This window comes from Marmota marmota, unplaced genomic scaffold (assembly GCF_001458135.2).
Source record: "Marmota marmota marmota unplaced genomic scaffold, marMar, whole genome shotgun sequence".
NCBI classification, from domain to species: domain Eukaryota; kingdom Metazoa; phylum Chordata; class Mammalia; order Rodentia; family Sciuridae; genus Marmota; species Marmota marmota.
The window spans coordinates 11,576,149-11,595,855 of record NW_026000019.1 but is presented as its reverse complement, the minus strand read 5'-3'; the positions used below and the strand labels follow the sequence as shown (position 1 = coordinate 11,595,855).

At 41.7% G+C, this 19,707-nt stretch overlaps 1 protein-coding gene across 1 annotated transcript in view; it reads left to right on the top strand.

Annotated features, from left to right (window-relative positions):
• Nucleotides 1-19,707, top strand: part of Rgsl1 (regulator of G protein signaling like 1) — a 47,483-nt gene that overhangs the window by 878 nt on the left and 26,898 nt on the right. Inside the window, exons 2-9 of the mRNA XM_048810219.1 lie at nt 2,096-2,178; nt 4,401-4,475; nt 5,701-5,830; nt 9,692-9,796; nt 10,733-10,894; nt 11,967-12,928; nt 16,698-16,760; nt 17,205-17,427. Coding sequence (XP_048666176.1) covers nt 2,096-2,178; nt 4,401-4,475; nt 5,701-5,830; nt 9,692-9,796; nt 10,733-10,894; nt 11,967-12,928; nt 16,698-16,760; nt 17,205-17,427 — 1,803 coding nt within the window. The remainder of the gene's footprint in view (nt 1-2,095; nt 2,179-4,400; nt 4,476-5,700; nt 5,831-9,691; nt 9,797-10,732; nt 10,895-11,966; nt 12,929-16,697; nt 16,761-17,204; nt 17,428-19,707) is intronic.

Genomic DNA, 19,707 nt, shown 5'->3' with positions numbered 1-19,707 from the left:
CATTTGTGAAGCTGGCTGGAGTTGAAAGAACATTTTAGGCAATGGGAAGGCGGGAACAAAGACATGGAGTTTGAAATTTGAGTACCTACCATATTCAGGAAATAATGATGTCTTGGTTTTGGCTTGGAAAAGAGAGGCGGCATGGTGTGCAGTGGTGGGAGATGAGCCTAGGAGGCAACAGCCAGACAGGGCGAAGCTCCAGCGCTTAGACTTTACCTTAAGACATCGAAGGGTCTTTGAAGAGTTTTAAAAATGGTAACATCAACATATTATGGTGGTAGTGCATGGATGAGGAAGGAAGAGACTGGAACCAGGGAAACCACTTAGAAGACTGATGCAGTAGTCTGAGAGAGAGATGATAGACATCTGAAATAAGAGAATGACCCTATGGAACCAGATTCCAGAAATAAATTCAGGGGAGAAACCATGGAACAGATCACCATTGGATGTGGTGGTGTAATGAGAAGAGAGATGGAGCAAGAGAGAAAGAGAGAGGAGAAAAGATGAATCTCGGTTTTCTGGATGTAGATAATTGAATTAGTGATGATTACAGTAACTGAGACTGGGAATATAGGAAAGGGGGCATGTTGGGAACCTGGACATTTTGAACATTTTGGAGTTGCTATGGATGTGTATGTAGAGAAGTCCCCACAGCTCATTGGATATTTACAACTAGAGCCAAAGAGAAGTCTGGGGCAAGAACTCAAATTTTGGAATAATTTATGTGTCATAGGATAAATCAGCCAGAGAATGCTCATAAAAAGAAGAGCAGAGAGCTGGTGAGAGAGACCTGAGAAAGTTCATGTGAAATACAGAACAGAAGAAAATGGAAACACAGAATGAAGAAATGGGGAAGGCAGACATGTGGACAGCACTGAAGGGGGCGGGGAGACTATCTGTAGAACAGAAAGCAAGAGTGGCCCCAGCTCCCTGCTCATAGTAGCGTTTGATTGTCTGGGTTTCTATTTCTATTATTCAAAGGCCTTGATCACTTGGTGTTATCAGGAAAGGTGATGGAGGTAAATGGTCTTCTCACGTTATCAAAACTGCACGGTAGTGATGGTGGGGGGTGGCACTCACCTCACCAAACGCTTAACTAGACTGATAGTCTACTGTACCAGATTTCGATTGTTGGTTTTATAGTCTTTTATTATGAACTTTGGGTATGATGGATATGGCCCTTTAGATGACAATTATCTTATTACTCACTAGTTGAACATTGGGCTCTAAAGAGTGTAGACAATGAATTGGAATACACTTAGGTCCCTAGTCCACTTAGGGTCTCCATGTTTAGTTTTTCTTGACATTCAATATATCCTCTGACTAACTTAGACAAAATAATAATCAAACCTGAGAATTTAATAAATACATTGCACCACCAAACCAAGATTCAGGAAAGCTCTTACCAGCTTGTAACGCTGGTCCCAAACTAACCAGCTGAAATTTGACTGCAGCACAAGTAAACTCCTGCCTCTGGTTTCTGACAGTGATTCTATTAAATAAAGTATGGTGGAGCTAATGGTGCAGTGTGAGAGCTCCCAAGCTGGCTCCGTTTCAGGCCACACTAATGCAACATGCCACATGGGCAATAGTTCACTTCTCCTCTGCCCTGGGAAGCATCTTCAGGGCTTGGGTTGTGGGTGCCATTCCCACCCGTGAGAGAGGAGCCTGATGGAAAGGAGGCCACATAAGGAGGAACGGGCTGAAGAACTTAGTGACCAGGCAGAGAGGCTGAAGGTAAGCCTGAGGCTGTGGTATCTTTATAAATATTGGAAGTGCTGTCATGTAAGAGGACTTAGATGAATTGTAGAATTTCCCAAAATTTAGAAGGCAGTTCACTGAAGGAAAATCTTCCTAATGTTTTCTCTCTTCACAAATGGAATGGGCAGCCCTGTGAGGCCGTGTGCTCCCTCAGCTGGGAGTATGTAAGCAGGTGACATGGGCGAGTCCTGGAGAAGGAGGAGCCGAGTGGATGACCCTAATGGAGGTCATCGTGCTGAGATTCAGCCATGGGAAATTATCTTCGTTTTCCCAACCTGAATGCAGTCCTGGTCATGGTTTTGTTTTGTTTTGTTTTCTCTCTCCCCCCATATAGAGATACTCCGTTCTACAAATCTTATAATTCTGCTGGAGGATGAAATCTTTGCTGATTTTTTCAATACATTTCTTTCTCTCCCGGTAAGCATTGTCAGACTTAAGTTCAAATGTTTTATTGACAGCTGAATAATAAACCTCACTGAGCTAAGTGCCCTTTTGTTATTTTGTTTTTTACTAAGTTCCTTATCAAATGCAAACTTTTCCAATTTGAGCCAATAAATATGAACCAGGACCCCCTCTACAATCTCCGGGAGCTCCCTAATATTAATACAACCAAGTTTTCAAGGCTCAGCCTCCTTAACTGCCTCTTAACTGTCCAGAGTCACCTCCCCTCACATCAGCTGCTGATACCCAGTGCTCTAGTGACCACCATTTTACACTGGCTGAGTGCACCCGCCATCCCCCCAACCTCCAAACCTCTCTTCCAATCTCCGCTTAAATTCTGTTCTTAGGGAATTCCTAGGCCCTCAGAGCTGGGACCTCCTGGTGGAACTTCTCCTGCCTCTGTTCCCCTTGGCAATCTGCAGCTGTCTTGTGTTGCATGTGTACACATGTCTGTGTCCCACTGGAGTGTGAGATTGTGAATTCCCTCAGGACAAGGACTAAGGATTATTCATTCTGTTCTACTTCCCTTACCAGGTGTTTAGCATGCAGCCTTTAAGTTGTGGACTAAAACCAAACTGTGTATATCCTCAGGCTATGTAACTTAGACAAACCTCAAAATCCAACAAAACCCAAACCTGGGCTCATCCTACATCTTTTTTGGATTAAATTTTTGATGACATTTTAATGCTGGCATCTTATAAATTGTGGTTCATCTTATTGCACACCCTTTCCCACTGGATGTCATCTGTTAAAAGGTGAAATTTCAGACAAGCGGAGAAACCACTGTATTATCTCAGTTACTGAGTGGTTACTCTGTACCAGCCACTGGGATTAGTTTGGGGGATGTACATATTAATGCACCATCCCTGTCCTCAAGGAGCTCCCAGTCTAAAGTGAGAGACTAGTATTTAAGTTACGAGTGACATAATGGAGACTTTTAGGAGGCAGCGGGAGAGCAGTACATGGAGCAGGGAGGCCATTCTTCCTGAAGAGTCAGGAGAAGCTGACCAAGCCAAATCTTAGGAGTGGATATCGGAGAACTGACCAGGGGCAGAAGGTGGAGCAGGAGGGATGGATAAAGAAGTGGGGGGAAAGACTAGGGGGTTGAGTAGCAAGAAAAGGCCTCACAGGCAGACAGAGGAGAGAAAGTAAGATGGCAGCGGCCAACATGATTTGAAAAGGAGGGAGGAGGAAGAGGGATCTCCATGAGTGGGACTTTCAGGTGATCCTCAAACACGCTAATGCCTTTGCCACTGTCTTAATTAAAGCTTTCCTGAGTAATTTTTTTTTTTAACCCAGGGGCACTTAACCACTGGGCCACATCCCAGCCCTTTTTATTTTTTATTTTGAGACAGGGTCTCATTAAGTTGCTTAGGGCCTAAGTTACTGAGGCCGGCCTTGAACTTGCCATCCTCCTGCCCCAGGCTCTGGAGCTGCTGGGACCAAGTAATCTTAAGACACATTAATCACCCAATTTATGAAGACAAGTTTCTAGAAACAGAATGATGTGGGAAGGTGGCATTCCAGCCAAGAGTGTAAGATGAAGTCCTGGCCATTTAGGCAGCTGTGGTGTACGGAGAGACAGTCGTGTTTCGTGTCAAACACTCCTGTCAACATGTCTACCGTTTAATTCCCATAGTTTCCCTGTGATATAAGCATAGAAGCCTTTTCCCATCAGTTCCCAGATGATAATCCCCCCCCCATGCTCGACAACAGAGAATAGTAGCTTAGAATTGGGATGCTCTCAAAGCCTCAGCATGTAATTTTTACCCCTAGTCCTCCTCATATCTTCAGTCCTCTCTACTTTCTCCAGTTCAAGAGTTTAGGTAAATCCAAAGCTACTTCTCATTAGGAAAAGGTTTTAGAACTTGGCTTGAGCTCTCTAAGTTCATGAGGGAAGGGGATGATGCAACCCACAATGCAACGTGTTCTCATATCAAGGGCTTTTGGCTTTGCACATAAGCAATAGCCCCTAGGCCCAAGGCAGGATGCAGTCAAAAGATGAATGAATATTGCAATTCTCTCTATTCGAAGTCTTTTTGTGCAGGGTACGTTGATCCGGTGTAGCAAATTTAAGAATTAATGTCCCTTCAAACAGGAAGACAGCAGAGCCTCTCTTCCTCTGTGGCCGCAGGAGCATGTCATGAATAGGAAGAGAAGCTCTTGCTCTTTGGCTGTTTCCTAGCTTTCTTTTACAGGTCTTTGGTCAGACCCCATTTTATCTTGTTGAAAAATCTCAGTGGAACTTGTGGCCAGAAATACCTCCTGACTTGGTGAGTAGGAGCCTAGGATGGCAGAGGGTTTGGGGCCGAGGAAAAGAGAGTTGTATTTGAAGCATGGATTGGGAGAGAGAAGGGAAGAAGGAGATTAGAGAACGACTGTAAGAAACCAGAAAGCAGGTGAGTAGAAAAAACAGCATCAAACCAGGTAAACATTTTACACTCTCACCTCAGGCAAGCAATTTCTGGTGAATTCTTTACTTTATATTCTAGTCCATTATTAGCAATTGGAATTCATCTCTCATGTCTACTGTGATTTGGGGGTAGTAGATGTTTGGAATACTATGCTGAGAAAAACCTTGAGCCACATTTAAGCAAAAAGAGCCCAGGAATTGATTGGCAACGGCTGCCATGGGTGGGATACGAAGTGGCCATCTCTAGTCCACACAGGTATGATCAGATACACATTATCAGCTACAGATCAAGGTAAGGTGCCAATCTGCAGTTTTTTTCCAGAGGCAAGTTTTTCCTCTTCATCCTTTTTCTTTTCATATATTTCTTTTCCTTTTCCTTCTAGATTGTCTTTCTCTTCTCCTTGTTTCCCCTTTCTTCTTCCCAAGACTTAAATCAGCCAGTGGCTTCCATGTGCATTACCAGTGGTTTGTGGATCAGAAAAGTCACTCTAAGCCCTGCTCATAATAAGCCTTGTTTTCCTCTGAGTTACTAAGAGAAGATACCCTACTCCAATTCTTACATTTGGTTTCCCTAAAATAACTATGAAGCTTAAATTGTTAAAATTTGTCCTTCCTCCTCCAGCGGTTCCACGTCTCAGGGATCCCTTCTGTACTCTAAATGGTCTGCATGTGTTTTTGTACATGTTGTACAATTGATAAGAGTGGAGGCTTGTAAGAAATAATGTGTGTTTACAAAACAAGTTAAATAGAGTAGTTAACTAGAGTTTATGACCTGACACCATAAACTGAGACCTTTTCTGTTTCTTTTCTGTAAATCAAGACTTAGATCTTTTCTGGAAGAAATTCACCCAGAAATACGGAAGAATTTTTGAAGAAAGACCAAACTTGTTAATCCATACGGGTCCATACACTTCTTTAGGAGCTTCATCTTGTGTTTCCACTGAACTTAGGATTTTTAATCAACACACCCCTACTTCCAGTCAGATACTGCCAAGTGTGAGGTTATTTATCACCACTTGCTAAGCAGCATTTCTTAACTGTTAAATTTCATTTATCTTTCTGTTGCTATTTTGATTTTTCTCTAGATTGCCAAATACAAAGGACTATTGACCTGGTTGGAAAAATATCGGTTACCTTTCTTCTGCAAAACAAACTTGTGTTTCAATTACATTCTCTGTCAGGAATTAATCAGTTTCATTAAGTCTGAAGAAGGAGGTAAACAGAATGTGTGTGTGTGTGTGTGTGTGTGTGTATGTGTATTGTGTAGAAATATGGAAAACCATACTATATAATGATCCTATGCCTATCAGTAAGATAAAAATACCAGCTGCATTTTGTACATCTTGTAGATATGTGAGTGGTCCAACCTATGTTGTAGCAATAGGTGAAATCTTGGGCTGAAAAATTGTGCCTGGAGCAATAATCAGGAGTCATGTGAGATAGTCTATTTATCTCACTGTAGCCAGAAACTACACAATGGTCATAAAGTATGAAAAAATTGCCTAACATATGTACAGAATCAAACACATCTTACCACCTTCATTATTATCATTTGTTCTAAATCACCATTATTATTTCTTAACTGGTACTGAAATCATCTCAATATCCTTAACTTTACTCTTGCTCTCCTGCTCACAGCAACCAGAGAAAGCCTCTTAAAAGAATAATTTTGGGGAAGAGAGTGAGAGGATTGTAGGATGATGGCTAATTAGGAAGCACTGGTAATCTCTTCCCATACCTGGGTAAGAATTACACTGACAGAATCTATATGATGTTCCTATTCTGGAGTCCGTTGAGGCTTGCAACTTTCAGGGGAAGGCTCAGATAGTAAATTGTACAGCTCTTAGCATGGTAGCAGCTGCCTATCTTCAAGCACCAGCTCCATGGCTGACAGCTGTCACAGTCTCAGCCCACAGAGAGGCTTGGACACAGGTTGTGAGGGTCGCAAAATCAGAGAAGACCTCCAAATAGACAGGATCTGTGTGCTATTTGCTTCTTCTGATCACAGAGATCCACAGACACCGGCAGCCATTTCTGTTTTACTTCCCCTTTGCTATAAGCCCTTTGCCATTTACTGATGTAATTTCAGCCTTGGAGGGTCTAGTCCCTCTTTTATTTTTCATTTTTTCCCCTTTTTGGAATCAGAGATCAAGAACTAGAACATTCAAAAGAAACTAATTGATACCTAGGGAAAGGCACTAGTTCAAAAAAGATGTGCAAAGACCTAAGTTTATACCTCAAACTTATCTTGACACAGAAATATCTTGCAGCAATTAATTTTTTTTCCTCAAATAAATAAAATAAATAACAAAACCAGAAAACTCTGGGCAAGGCAGGGGGCAGATTCTGATTTCCAGAGTTGCACATTATTAGATTAAAATATCAAAATTTTAACAAAAAGTCACAAGGCGTACAATGAAACAGGAAAGTATGATCCATTTCATGGAAAAAGAAGACAAAAGAAACTGTTCTGCAAAAAGATCTAATGAAAGATATACTAGACAAAGACTTTAAAACAATTGCCTTTAAGCTACTCCAAGAACTAAAGAACAATATAGAAAAAAGTTCAGAAAATGACATGTAAACAAAACAGAAATTTCAATGAAAAGATAGAAAAGCCAAAATGAAACCAAAGAGAAAAACAGAAATGAAAAATTCAGTAGAGGGAATCAGTGAATAGAATGGACTAGAACAGATTTAAGAAAAAATCAGTAAACCTGAAGATAGGTCAGAGGAAATTATTAAATCAGAGGAACAAATGAAAAGATACTAAAGAAAGTGAACAGTCTCCCAGGGACCTGTGGGACACAATCTAGCACACCAGAATATGCATTTAAGGTGTTCTAGACAAGAAAAGAAGGAAGAGATAATATTTAAAGAATAATGGCTGAAAACTTCCCAACTTGATGAAAAACATGAATATAACATCAAGAAGCTCAGTTAACTTTTAGAAAGATGAACTCTAAGATACTCACACCTAGACACATAATAATAAAATTTTGAAATGCAAAAACAAAGAATCTTAAAGGCAGCAAGGAAGGAATAACTTGTCATTTATAAGGGGATTTCATATGATTATTAGTGGATTTATAATCCAGAAACTTTGGAGCCCCAAAGGCAAGTGAGCTTGTATATTAAATTTCCAAAAGAAAAATACAAGTAGTCAATAATTCTATGTCTGGCAAAACTGTCCTTCAAAAGTGAACCAAATGATTGAGCAATTTAACTCCTGGGTATAAACTCAAAAGAATTGAAAGTAGGGTTTCAAAGATTTTTTTTGTGTGTGAGGTACCAGTGAATTAACCCAGGGGCACTTAACCACTGAGCCACATCCCCAGCCCTTTCTATTTTTGATTTTGAGACAGGGTCTTACTAAGTTGCTTAGGGCCTCATTAAATTGCTGAGGCTGGCTTTGAACCAGGGAATCTTCCTTCTGCCTCAGTCTTCTGAGCCTCTGAGATTATAGGCATGCACCACTATGCCCAACTCAGAGATATTTGTAAACCCATGTTCATAGCAGCATTCTCTACATAGCAAAAAATGTGGAAACAACTTTGTGTCCATCAACAGATAGATAAGCAAAAATGCTACATGCATGGAATATTGTGCTGCCTTAAAAAGAAAATTCTGACACATGCTACAATATGGATGAAATTTGAGGACATTGTGCTGAGAAATAAGCCAATCACAAAAAGACAAATACTGTTTGATTCCATTACATGAAGTACGTACAATAGTCAAAATCAGACACAGGAAGGAGGAGGATGATTGTCAGGTGCTGGGAGGAGGAGGAAATGAGGAGTTATTGTTTAATGGATGCAGAGTTTCAGTTTTACAAGAAGAAGAGTGTTTTGTAGATGGGAGGTGGTGATGGTTGCACAACTTTATGAATCCACTTAATAACACTGAACCATACATTTAAAAAGAGTGAAAATGGTAAATTTTATGTTAGATGTATTTTACTATAATAAAAAATTGGGAGGAGGGAATGTAATTCAAATTATGTTTCTCCTCCACTCTGCCTGCACTTTCCTCCACACATACCACCAGTGGCTCCTGTCTCAGTGACCTTCCGGGTGTGAGGCTTGGCTCCGTTTCCTCTCTGACCGCATCTCCTCCTATTCTCACCACCCCCATTCACTCCATTCCAGCCATATTGACTTCCTTGCAGTTTATCCAACATGCAGGACACATTACACTTCAAGCCTTTCCACTGGCTGTTCCCTCTACCTGGATGCTCCTCCAGATGTCCACATGGCTCCCTGTCACCTCCTCATGTGCCCATGCAAATCCTATCCCCTCAATAAAAGCTACTCTGACAATAGATCGTGTGTAATACTACCTCGTTCCCATCATCCCAACTGCGCCCCCAGAACTCCCAATCTCCTCTACCTCGCTCTCCTCTTCCTTTTTTTCCTGTGGTGCTTGTAACCTTTAATCTCAGTAGAGAATGCATTTACTCATCATGCTTATTGCTTATTGTCTCTTTCACAAGAATATAAGCTCCTGGGATCTTTGTTCTGTGCTATTGTATCTAAATCACCTAGAATGGTATCTGGCACTTAGCAGGCCTGTAATGAATATTTGTGGAAGGAATGAATGAACAAAATTTCCATCTGGGGTTACACTGGTAAATTTTGACTCACTAACCAAAGGAAATTAATGATGTGCTACCACGACAAAGTTAAGGTCCAGCAGCATCCATGGAGGAAAACATTATAACAAATCCCCCTCTCTACTCAACCACCCTTTCATTATATATAGACATTTGTAAAGGTGGATGAAAATGTGCCCTGAGGGCAAGATCATGGTCAGGTGGAGACTGTACGGGGAGGTGCCTTGGGTGGAGGGTGGAATGTGCGCTTGTCTGTGGGAACCACATGTCACTTGACCCATGTCACTAGATGGCATGGTGCCTAACTTCAAAAGCACTCCATTGTCAGGACCCCACTCCCTAACTGGCCACCATTTTTCTTTACTCACACTGAGCAAATGGGCGTCTGCTGTGTGCAAGACTGAGAGAGAGAGGCAGGGGAAGAGCTCATTCTCCCTCTTACCATGGACTTTTTCCGGCAGCCAAGATGATGAAATGGAAGACGGCAGACCAGTGGCTACTGGAGAAATGCATTGGCGGAGTCAGAGGGATGTGGCGCTTCTGCTCCTACCTCAAGGGCAGCGCAGGTGGGTTGTCTTGGATCATTCTTAATAGTTCTCTGGTTGTCCTGGATCTCCCATTGACAGCTATGAGTGTCTATGGTAAATATAAAAAGTGTTTAATAATACAGTTTGGGTAAAAATCCAGTACAATTTGGATCCATAGTAGAGGTAAAAGCAGTCAGGGTCCCTTGCGTTCATTCATTTATTGGGCATTGTTTTGTGGCAGCCTGTGGACTGGTAGATTGGGATTTAAAGATGAACACAAGCCCTGCAGGGGGCTTTATAAAACTGTGACTGTGGTGGGGAAATGGGGAACAAAAGGTGAATGTGTGGGAAACCTCTGCATTCTCTTCTGGGGGGTCTGGTGATTTCTGGGAGCTGGGAAGCTGGAAATGTCTGCTCGGGCAGACACTCTAGTTCATCAGGGCTAAGTTAAACTAGGAACAGGTCCTAGTTTTCAGGGTGAAACCCTGGGTCTCCAGGTAAAGAAGAAGTAAGACAGGCTATATCTTTCCGTTTGCCAATCAGTTTGGCTCTTGCAAAGTTGTAAAATAGGGAATGTGGGTCTTTGGTGACTTTTGACCCCAGCATCTTTCTGCAGGCTGTTCACGGTGTCCAGGATCTAGGAAATGCTCTTTTTCCTCTGATCTTCATTTTTTTGGGCAAAACTATCTCATGATTCATACTCAGAGTCTCATAGTTTCCCCGAAGTGACAGTTTTTCTAGTAAGAGAAAGTCAAGAAGTCACAAAGGACCACTACCCATTAAGTCCCTTCTCCCTATGCTCCCATCCTCCCCCACACTAGGACTTTTCTGGAGATGATGTCTTACCCTGAGGAATTACTAATGATGCAGCCGAACAGGCTGATGGGGGGCCAGGGGTACAAGTGGCTTCACCCAGAAGCAACTACCAAAGGGTCAAGATTAGGCAGCTCCAGGCCCATCCTGTCTGATCTGTAGGTGAAGAGCTGGTGGATTTCTGGATCCTTGCTGAGAAGATCCTGAGCATAGATGAGATGGACCTGAAAATGAAAGACTACTACCTGTCCCTCCTTCTCATGCTGAAGGCCTACCATCTGCAGCCGGGGTCCAGGGTAGTAAAGCTCTGCAACGTGAACATCAGTAAGAATTATAAAGCATATTTGAAGTGAAATTCTTGGAGGATGGAAACAAAAAACCAATCCAGTATCTAGGAGCCCCTAGTCTTTTGCTTTTCAGACTACCACCCTCTCTATCTGCTTTGGTATCAGGAATGGCGGTGGGAACCCCAACCCTTAACTGGGGAAAGATTGAAAGAGACTAGCTGTCCTTGGGTAGGCTGGTGCTTGCCTCTTCCTGAGATATTACCCGCCAGTGCAGGGTGGGTGGAAGGAGTGAAGATGGATTGGAGCAGGATAATTGAAAAGTCCCTATATCTTCTGAGCCTGCACAGCTCTCCCTTGGATTCTCTAGAACAAATTACAGCCCATGGGCCAAAGAGAAGTATATGTGCCAATAGGCAAAGAATGTTTTTAATTTTCAAAGGATTTTGAAAAAGTAGAAGACAATTATGCAACCAAAACTGTATGTGGTTCACAAAGCCCAAGACATTTACTATCTGGCCCTCTACATAAAAAGTTTGTCAACCTTCTCTTTAGAACATCAGATCCATCCATGTTTATTTGTTTGCTAAATAAGAAAGCATTTCAAATTGAAATATCAATGTGTTCTAGAAGATCTGCTGCTTGGGATTAGCCATACTTCTTTCTATTCATCTAGATAATTGAAAAAATGATAACATTAAAATGTCCAGGCTAGTGAAGGCTATTATTTGAAAGATTTGATTCTTTCAAATTATTCAATCCAAACCCTTTCCATTGGTCCTCTCGGATCCTGAAGAATGACGTTCAGATAATATGTATCATTGTTCTTAATGATCGTTTCTTGTACTTTTTGCTTTTCTTTAACAGTAACATTCAGTAGTCTAAACATTATTCAAGAAATCTCATAGTATGCCTCATTTCTATGGGAGAGAAGAAAGATAATCGGAGAAAAAGGTCACTGTGTACTGAGAAAAACCTAAAAATGGGTCCACTCTATGTCTTCCCTATCCAGCTTTCAGAATTCTGTGAGGAACTAATGTAATGCTAAATACAAAGACCTCCCTCATCACCACCACATCATTTTCACCTTCTTCTCTCTGTGTTCTTTCCAGACTCCCTCCTGAACCTCTCCATCTGGCATCCCAACCAGTCAACCACCAGAAGGGAGACCCTGAGCCACATGCAGAAAGTGGCTCTGTTCAAAGTCCAGAGCTACTGGCTCCCCAGCTTCTACACCCACGCCAAGGTGGCAATGGCCAGTGAGGAGGCATGCCAGGGCCTGATGCAGGAGTATGAGACTCGCCTGTACAGCGTTTGCTACACCCACGCGGGGGAACTCCCTCTGAACATGAGCATCAGGAAGAGTTTCCATTGCCAAAAACAGTACTCAAGCAAGAAGGCCAGGAGGAGGATATGGCACATGGCAGAAACGGACTCTCGCTTTCTGGAAACCAGTCCCAAGCCGGATAGCAGGACTATGCCTACACAGGAGATGAGTTCTCAGAAGATGGTGACACAGATGTCTTCCCTGACAGTGGCTTCTTCAAAGGAGTCAATAATCAGTTCCTTAGAAAATGATGATCCCTGTGCTAAGAAGTTCACTATGAAGAAATCCAAGGGCCACCTCCTCATGGAGGGCCTCTTTGAGACAAAGTTTTCCACCCAAATGAGGACTTCCACCCCTATCATTAATTATTCTTCACAGATGACAATCCATAAGGCCATGAGGAAAAGCTTCCCCTTGGGGTACACATATTGGGCCCTGTGTGCTGACATCCATGCAGGGAGTCCCTTCCGGCACTACCTAAAGAAGATGAAATTGAAAGTGGAGAGACAACTCCTGGACCTTTGGCAGGACCTACACCATTTCCTGCGTGTTCTGATGAATAACAGGAATAATGGAAATGCCATCTTTCGTCACATGCTGGGTCACAGGATCTGTGAGCTCTACTTGAATGAGCAGATTGGTCCATGCTTACCACTCAAATCTCAAACCATTCAAGGCCTGAAAAAGCTGCTGTCTTCCGGGGATGTGACCCCCTGGATTCCCAAAGCCCAGAGGGAAATTTGCAAGGTAAGCCTTGCCTCAAAGAAATGAGTTGATTTCTGCAGATCAAGTCAAGACTGACCAAACTCCCTACCTGGTCATCTATACTTGCTAAGTTAATTATATCTACCCACATAAATCTGCATATATTGAAAAGCTGCTTAACCTCTTAAGGCACAAGTTTTGCAAGTTTCCATGAACCAGAAAAAACTCTCAAGTAGAATGGAACAGGGAGGGGGAGTAGTCAGTATCCACCTTCAATTCCTTATTTTCAGTCTTCCAAAACCATGAAAATCAGGATATTTTAAAGATAAGTTTTACTAACTCTCTTATGCACATTATATATTTAAAAGTGGGATCCTCCTTTCCTAAACTAGCTACCAAGGAGATAACCAATTGGGAGGAATGACTTATTACCAAAACATTACATAAAAGCAAAGGAATAGCCAGATGTGGTGGCACACACCTGTAATCCCAGAAGCCCAGGAGTCTGAGACAGGAGGACTGCAAATTCAAAGCCAGCCTCAGCAAAAGCGAGGCACTAAGCAATTCAGTGAGACCCCATCTCTAAATAAAATACAAAAAAGGGCTGCAGATGTGGTTGAGTGCCCCTGAGTTCAATCCCCAGTACCAAAAAAAAAAAAAAAAAAAAAAAAGCAAAGGAATATCCTGAATAAAAAAAGTGAGGCCCATGATTATTGTGTCATCAGATGCTTGGCAAAAAACAAATTGGAAAAGTCAAGTTGGATAACAGATGAGAGCCAAATAAAAGGGTCTGCTTACAGAGCAGTGGATGGGGTGGGGAGACCACAGAGACAGCACAATACCTTCCACAGAGTTGTTAAGGATGGGGCACCTTTATTATTCCTAGGCCTGAAGAACTGAGGAGAGGGAGCAGTTACTAGAATCAGGATGGAGTTGAGACACAACTGTGTGGAGTGAGACACAGCAGTGTCTCCTTTAAGGTAGTGATCCCTTAAGGGACATGGCCCGTCCACACTGATCCGCAGAGGGAATCTTCTGCTTTCCCATTTCCTGCCAGGACACCTCATGAGGTGAACCCAATCAGAGGATAAGAGAGCCTGCTGGTATCCATACAGGTTAATCTGCTAAGGTACAGCAGGATAAAGGGTAGCAAGTAGATCTGGAGAAGCAAAAATGGATATAAACATGTGATTATTTAGTGCTTATACTGCATTTGCCTTATAAGTCACATGCACGTACCTTGTCTCCTTCTGAGTCTTAGCAACTCCAAGGGCAGACAGCATTGTATTGTTGTCTTTGTTCTACAGATGAGGAAGCTGAGACTCAGAAAGGCTGAGTAATTAGCCTATTAGTACGTAAGTAAATTAGCCTAATGAGTACATGACTGGCTGATAGATGAATCAGGATCAGAACTCAGATGTTCTTAGTGTTTATGTCCTTCTTGATTTCCTGATATACCTGGGATGGACAGCCAGGTAGTATCAGGCCAGAGCAGTCCAGTAGATCCACAACTGTAGCTTTCCTAAGCCCAGTTCTTGGTTAAGGAAACACTAGAAGCCTCCCTGTCTTTTGTGGAGTAGGGTCAGAGGATCAGCTTAGGACTACATTTCCTGGATTAGCAGACTTTCACTGTAAAGCCCCTTACCTGCAAAATTTTGAAGGTATTGGTAAATAGGTAAGTTGAACTATCAGAGTTTCTCAGACTAAAAATCTTGATATCATCCTTGATCCATTTCCTCCTTTCACACCCAAGCCTAACAGATTGGTGAATCCTGTTATCTCAGCCTTAAAAAAAATCTATCCAGAAGTCCACCACTCCTCCCTCCCCTTGTTAGAACAACTCTCATTCTCAGCAACAGAGTAAGGCGTTCCTTAGACACTGGCAGAGATATGTGAGAAGTCAATTAGGATGACAAGTAATTAAACAAAAAGTTTCTTAATTAGATAAAGAGAGAATCTGGGCTGGGGTTGTGGCTCAGTGGTAGAGCACTCGCCTAGCATGTGTGAGGCACTGGGTTTGATCCTCAGCACCACATAAAAAAAGTAATAAACAAAATAAAGGTATTGTGTCCATCTACAACTAAAAAAAATTTAAAAAGAATCTAACAGAAAGATTTAGAGGTTACTAAGAGATTCGAGGAGGAAAATGGGGAGTACCTTCTTAGAGGTTACAGAGTTTCTGTTAGGGGTGATGAAAAATTTTTGGAAAAAGAAATGATTGTACATATATTGTACATATAATTAATGTAACTGAATCATACACTTCAAATAGTTAATATGGCAAATTTTGTGTTATGTATATTTTACCATGATTTAAAAAGCTTTAAAGAAATCAAGACCTAAAGATACAAAGAACACTAAGACTTAATGAGAAGGGGCAGACAGAGGTTTCAATTGTAACATTTTCACTTTCGAAATTTGGTCTTAGGTAGAAGGTTGCTGTGTACTTCTGATCCTTGATTTCCTCATCAGTACATCAGGGGTCATATGACTCCCTTTAATAAAGACACTATGTGTACAATGTCCAGCAAGTAGTATGGACACAAATATTTATTCTTTTCCAACCCCTTTTCAGACCCATAGGAACTTAGACCAAGACAGGGCCTTGTGAGGTTCTCACATCCTCCTTTTCACTATACACAGACAGTAGACCAAGACCAAAGGCCTCTCTGTGAAGTACTGACAGTGCTGGGCCAGTGATCAAACTCCTGCTCAGTCTATTGCAAGGTTAACAAACTGTAACCCAGAAGCCAAGTTCAGTTTACCATCTGCACTTGCATGGCCAGCAAACTACAAGATTGGTTGTACATATTTTAAATGGTTGAAACATATCGAAAGAGAAATGTAACATGACAGACAGATATTATATAACAACCATATTTCAGCGTCCACAAATAAAGTTTTATGGCAACACAACTATGCCCATTTGTTTACATGTTGTCACATGCTACAACTGCAGAGCTGAGTACTTCCAACAGAGACCAGAGAGCCCACAACACCTGAAACAAAAAGTGCTTCTTGGTCTGACACATCACACAGTGCTCTGAGGAGGGGCCAGGAAAGTTTATCAAGTGATGAACAAGCTCAATCTGAAAGAAACTATAATACATCATAACAAAAACAATCATAAAGCTGGGCGCAGTGGCACACGCCTGTAATCCCTGCACCTCAGGAGGCTGAGACAGGAGGATGGCGAGTTCAAAGCCAGCCTCAGCAAAAAATGAGGCACTAAGCAATTCAGTGAGAACTTATCTCTAAGATAAAAAAAATAGGGCTAGGGATGTGGTTCAGTGGTCAAGTGCTCCTGAGTTCAATCCCCAGTACCATAAAAAAAAAAAAAGAAAGAAAAAAAAACAATGATAAGGTTTTAAATAGTGTTTATTATTTATTATATTTATTAACCATTGCTGTTATTTTGCTGGATATATAATTATCTTTTCAATGAAAAATTCTCTATTAAGTATAACTTCTTAAACCAATTTGATGATTTAGTCATTAGTTATTATACTCAGAAATCTTGTAAAATGGAAGGATCATTAATAGAGTATTCATTTCACAATGCTCTTTCACCATTCATATTCAATATATATTTAGAGCTTATTCATTAGTCGGTGGCATTATATTACATTATATGTTGCCAGGATTTAATAAGTGAGCTGTGTTTGCTCAGGAATATACTTTAGTTCCCCAAGAACTCAGATCTGTTACATGATTATATCACTTTTTAAGTGTATATTTATTGCTATCCTTTGAGACTTAAAATTAGAGCTGCTATGTTCAGAGAAAAACTTGTGTTGTGTTTGGATTTCAGATACTCAGCCCCTGCTATAATGAGTTCCTGAATGAAGAGGACTACTGGTTTCTTGTTTTTACAGTAGGAGGGACTTTGGGTTGGGGAGGAATTGTGGGATTGAGGAAAGAGGAGGCTTATTTGGTTAAGGAACAGGAGAAGGTGGTTTTAGAAGGCTTGTTTGTTAAAGTAAATGAAATTATGATTTATTCCTGGAGGCAACTGGAGATTGACTTAGTCCCTGATATTCTAAAGATAAGCCACTCAAGGAAAAAGATTCAGTGCAAAGCTGACTTTGAAGAAGTCACATTCATTTGGAAATTTTTCCCTATGGAAAAAATGGGTTTGATTAAAAGAGGGTGGGGGTTAGTGTGTAAAAGAGCACTGGCTCTTAATGTATTGAAGACTATCAGCATAAGGCTATGTAACAGGGAGATAAGGAGGACTGAGTTATTACAAAACGCCTGCTTCTGGTCTAATTCCTGTGTAAAATGCTGCCTGCTCCCCACCCTCTGCTCCCTCTCTTAGACTCAGACACGGTTCATCAAAAACCGGTGCCATAAAAGAAAATCTATAAGCAAAGAAGAGAACATTCTTCTTTATAAGAGGATTCAGAAATCTCTGGAGTTAACCCAGGCCTTGGCTAACATGGAGAAAATGGATTCGATGCAGTGGCCAAACGTAGCGACTGAGAACCTACGCCAAGCTGGGTCTCTCCAGGTAGAACTGCGGTCTCCAGTGTTTCTGGAAGGTAAGATATGTCACTGGGGCTTGTTGTTGTTGTTGTTGTTTGTTTGTTTGTGTTTGTTTTTGTTTTTGTTTTTAACCCTTCTAGGAAACTGGAAAATTATAATTATTTAACATTTAGTGATTATTTCCTGTGGGTCAGCACTGTGGGATACAAAAATTACCACATTTGATCTTTAAAATAACGTAGGCAGTTAATTACTAAGTAACTGAGGCCCAGAGAGGATGATCTCCCCAAGGTCACAACCTCCCTGACAGAGGTCAGATTTGAATTCTGACAGACTGCTGCGCCCCCTAGTGGATCTGAGGAAGCCAAAGCGCTCAAGGTGGGGCAGGCTCCTGCCCCTTCAAGCATCACCACTGTTATTCCATTGAACCCTTAGGCTTTTGTAAATGCCACTCACTAGGTGAGCTTGGGCAAGTTACTACAGCTTTCTGAACCTCATTTATGCAGTTATAAAGTGGGATAAAGTCCTGTGGTTTAGTGATCATTGAGAATATTAGTGGTAATAAAAGAAAGCAGGTGCTCAGTTGGGCACGGTGGCAATCACCTGTAATCCCAGCAACTCGCAAGGCTGAGGCAGGAGGATTTCGAGTTCAAAGCCAGCCTCAGAAACTTAGTGAGGCCCTAAGCAACTAAGTGAGACCCTGTCTCAAAATAAAATATAAAAAAAGGGATGGGGATGTGGCTCAGTGGTTAAGCACCCCTGAGTTCAATCCCCAGTACCAAAAAAAAAAAAGTAATACTCTTTAAAAACTTCAACAGACACTCTGTATAAAACAGATGCCCTGGATGATTGCCCCTTGGAGCCATGCTTGGGCATGGTTATTTAAATCTTGCCCTCTCCTTTTACCTTAGAGGTTCCACCTTCCCTCTAAAACCAGAACTTTCCAAAATTTCCCCCAGAAATAATGACAAAAGTGGACAAAAGGATGGCTGGTGAACATGCTAGGTGCTGGGCATTCCTTGGGTGACCCTGGAGAGCCAGGTGTGGCAGGAAGAGTGAGACCCAGCTCCTTCCTTCTCCTTCCTCGGCAGGCGCTTCATCAGGTCCTTTCCCACTGCTTTTGGGAGCACGAGTCTGGCCTGATAAACTGCACTGTAAACTCACAGAGCACCCGAGCTAGAATACTCTCACCTTTTATGTGGACACACCGGGTCCCAGGAAGGCGGAAAGACTTTTCCAAGGTTGCTTGGTGAGGGAGGGGTTGACTCAGGCCTAGAAACCTGGATTCACTGAGAAACAACGTGCTGCTCCCACCACTGGATGGTCCTGACTGACAGATGATGGTGGTGAGGGTGAGGATAACAGCAATGATGCTCACAGGAGGACAGTGGCATTAAGTACTAGCCTGAACGGAGTGGTCCAGAAGAACTCTGTGCAACTGGATGAACTGTGAACACCACAAATCAACACAAAGGAGTGTTTTCCTCTTGGTAGAAGACAAAGTGCTGCTTTTCTGTTTTCTATAGCCCAGAACATTCTAAAATTTCCCTTGTAGCTCAGCCTTATTGTCCCACAATATTTTTGATACGAAGATGCTACCTCTCAATTCACCATGCATTACCAGAAACCATGTGTGGTTGCTTCTAGGGAAAAAAAAAATCCACCCCAATGAACAATGATTTGCCATTATTGATGCTATTTGGATATATGAACTGTCAATTCTGAAATTAATTCCAGAAGTCAAAGCCAAGAACAATAAAGGTCCTAACATTATTTGCCATGTACTTTCCTTAAATTCATCATTTTTGAAGCTATAGCAAAATATCTGAGATTTATTCCTAACCCCACCTTAGAAAAGATGATTACTTTGAATGGATCACCAGTCATTTGAATGAGATATTTCTTCTTTTTTTGTTGTTGTTGATTTGGGTTTTATTTTTTGGGTACTGGGGATTGAAGTCAAGGACACTCTGCCACTGAGCCATATCTCCAGCCCTATTTTGTGTTTTATTTAAAGACGGGGTCTCAATGAATTGCTTAGCACCTCACTTTTGCTGAGGCTGGCTTTGAACTCATGATCCTCCTGTTTTAGACTCATGAGCCACTGGGATTACAGGCGTGCACCACCACGTCTGGCTCTGAAAGAGATATTTCTTGTATGTGCATTAACAGTAAGTAGCTCTGTCTGCATCATACATCTGTACACTAGCCTCCCTCAGGCAGAAAATCTCAATGGGTCAAGCCTTCCAGAGGACAGAATCCTCCCATTCTAGAGGGGAGGAAAGGCTATGTTTCTTTCTTTCTAATTTGGCTTAGAAAACTTATGTTCTTTATGT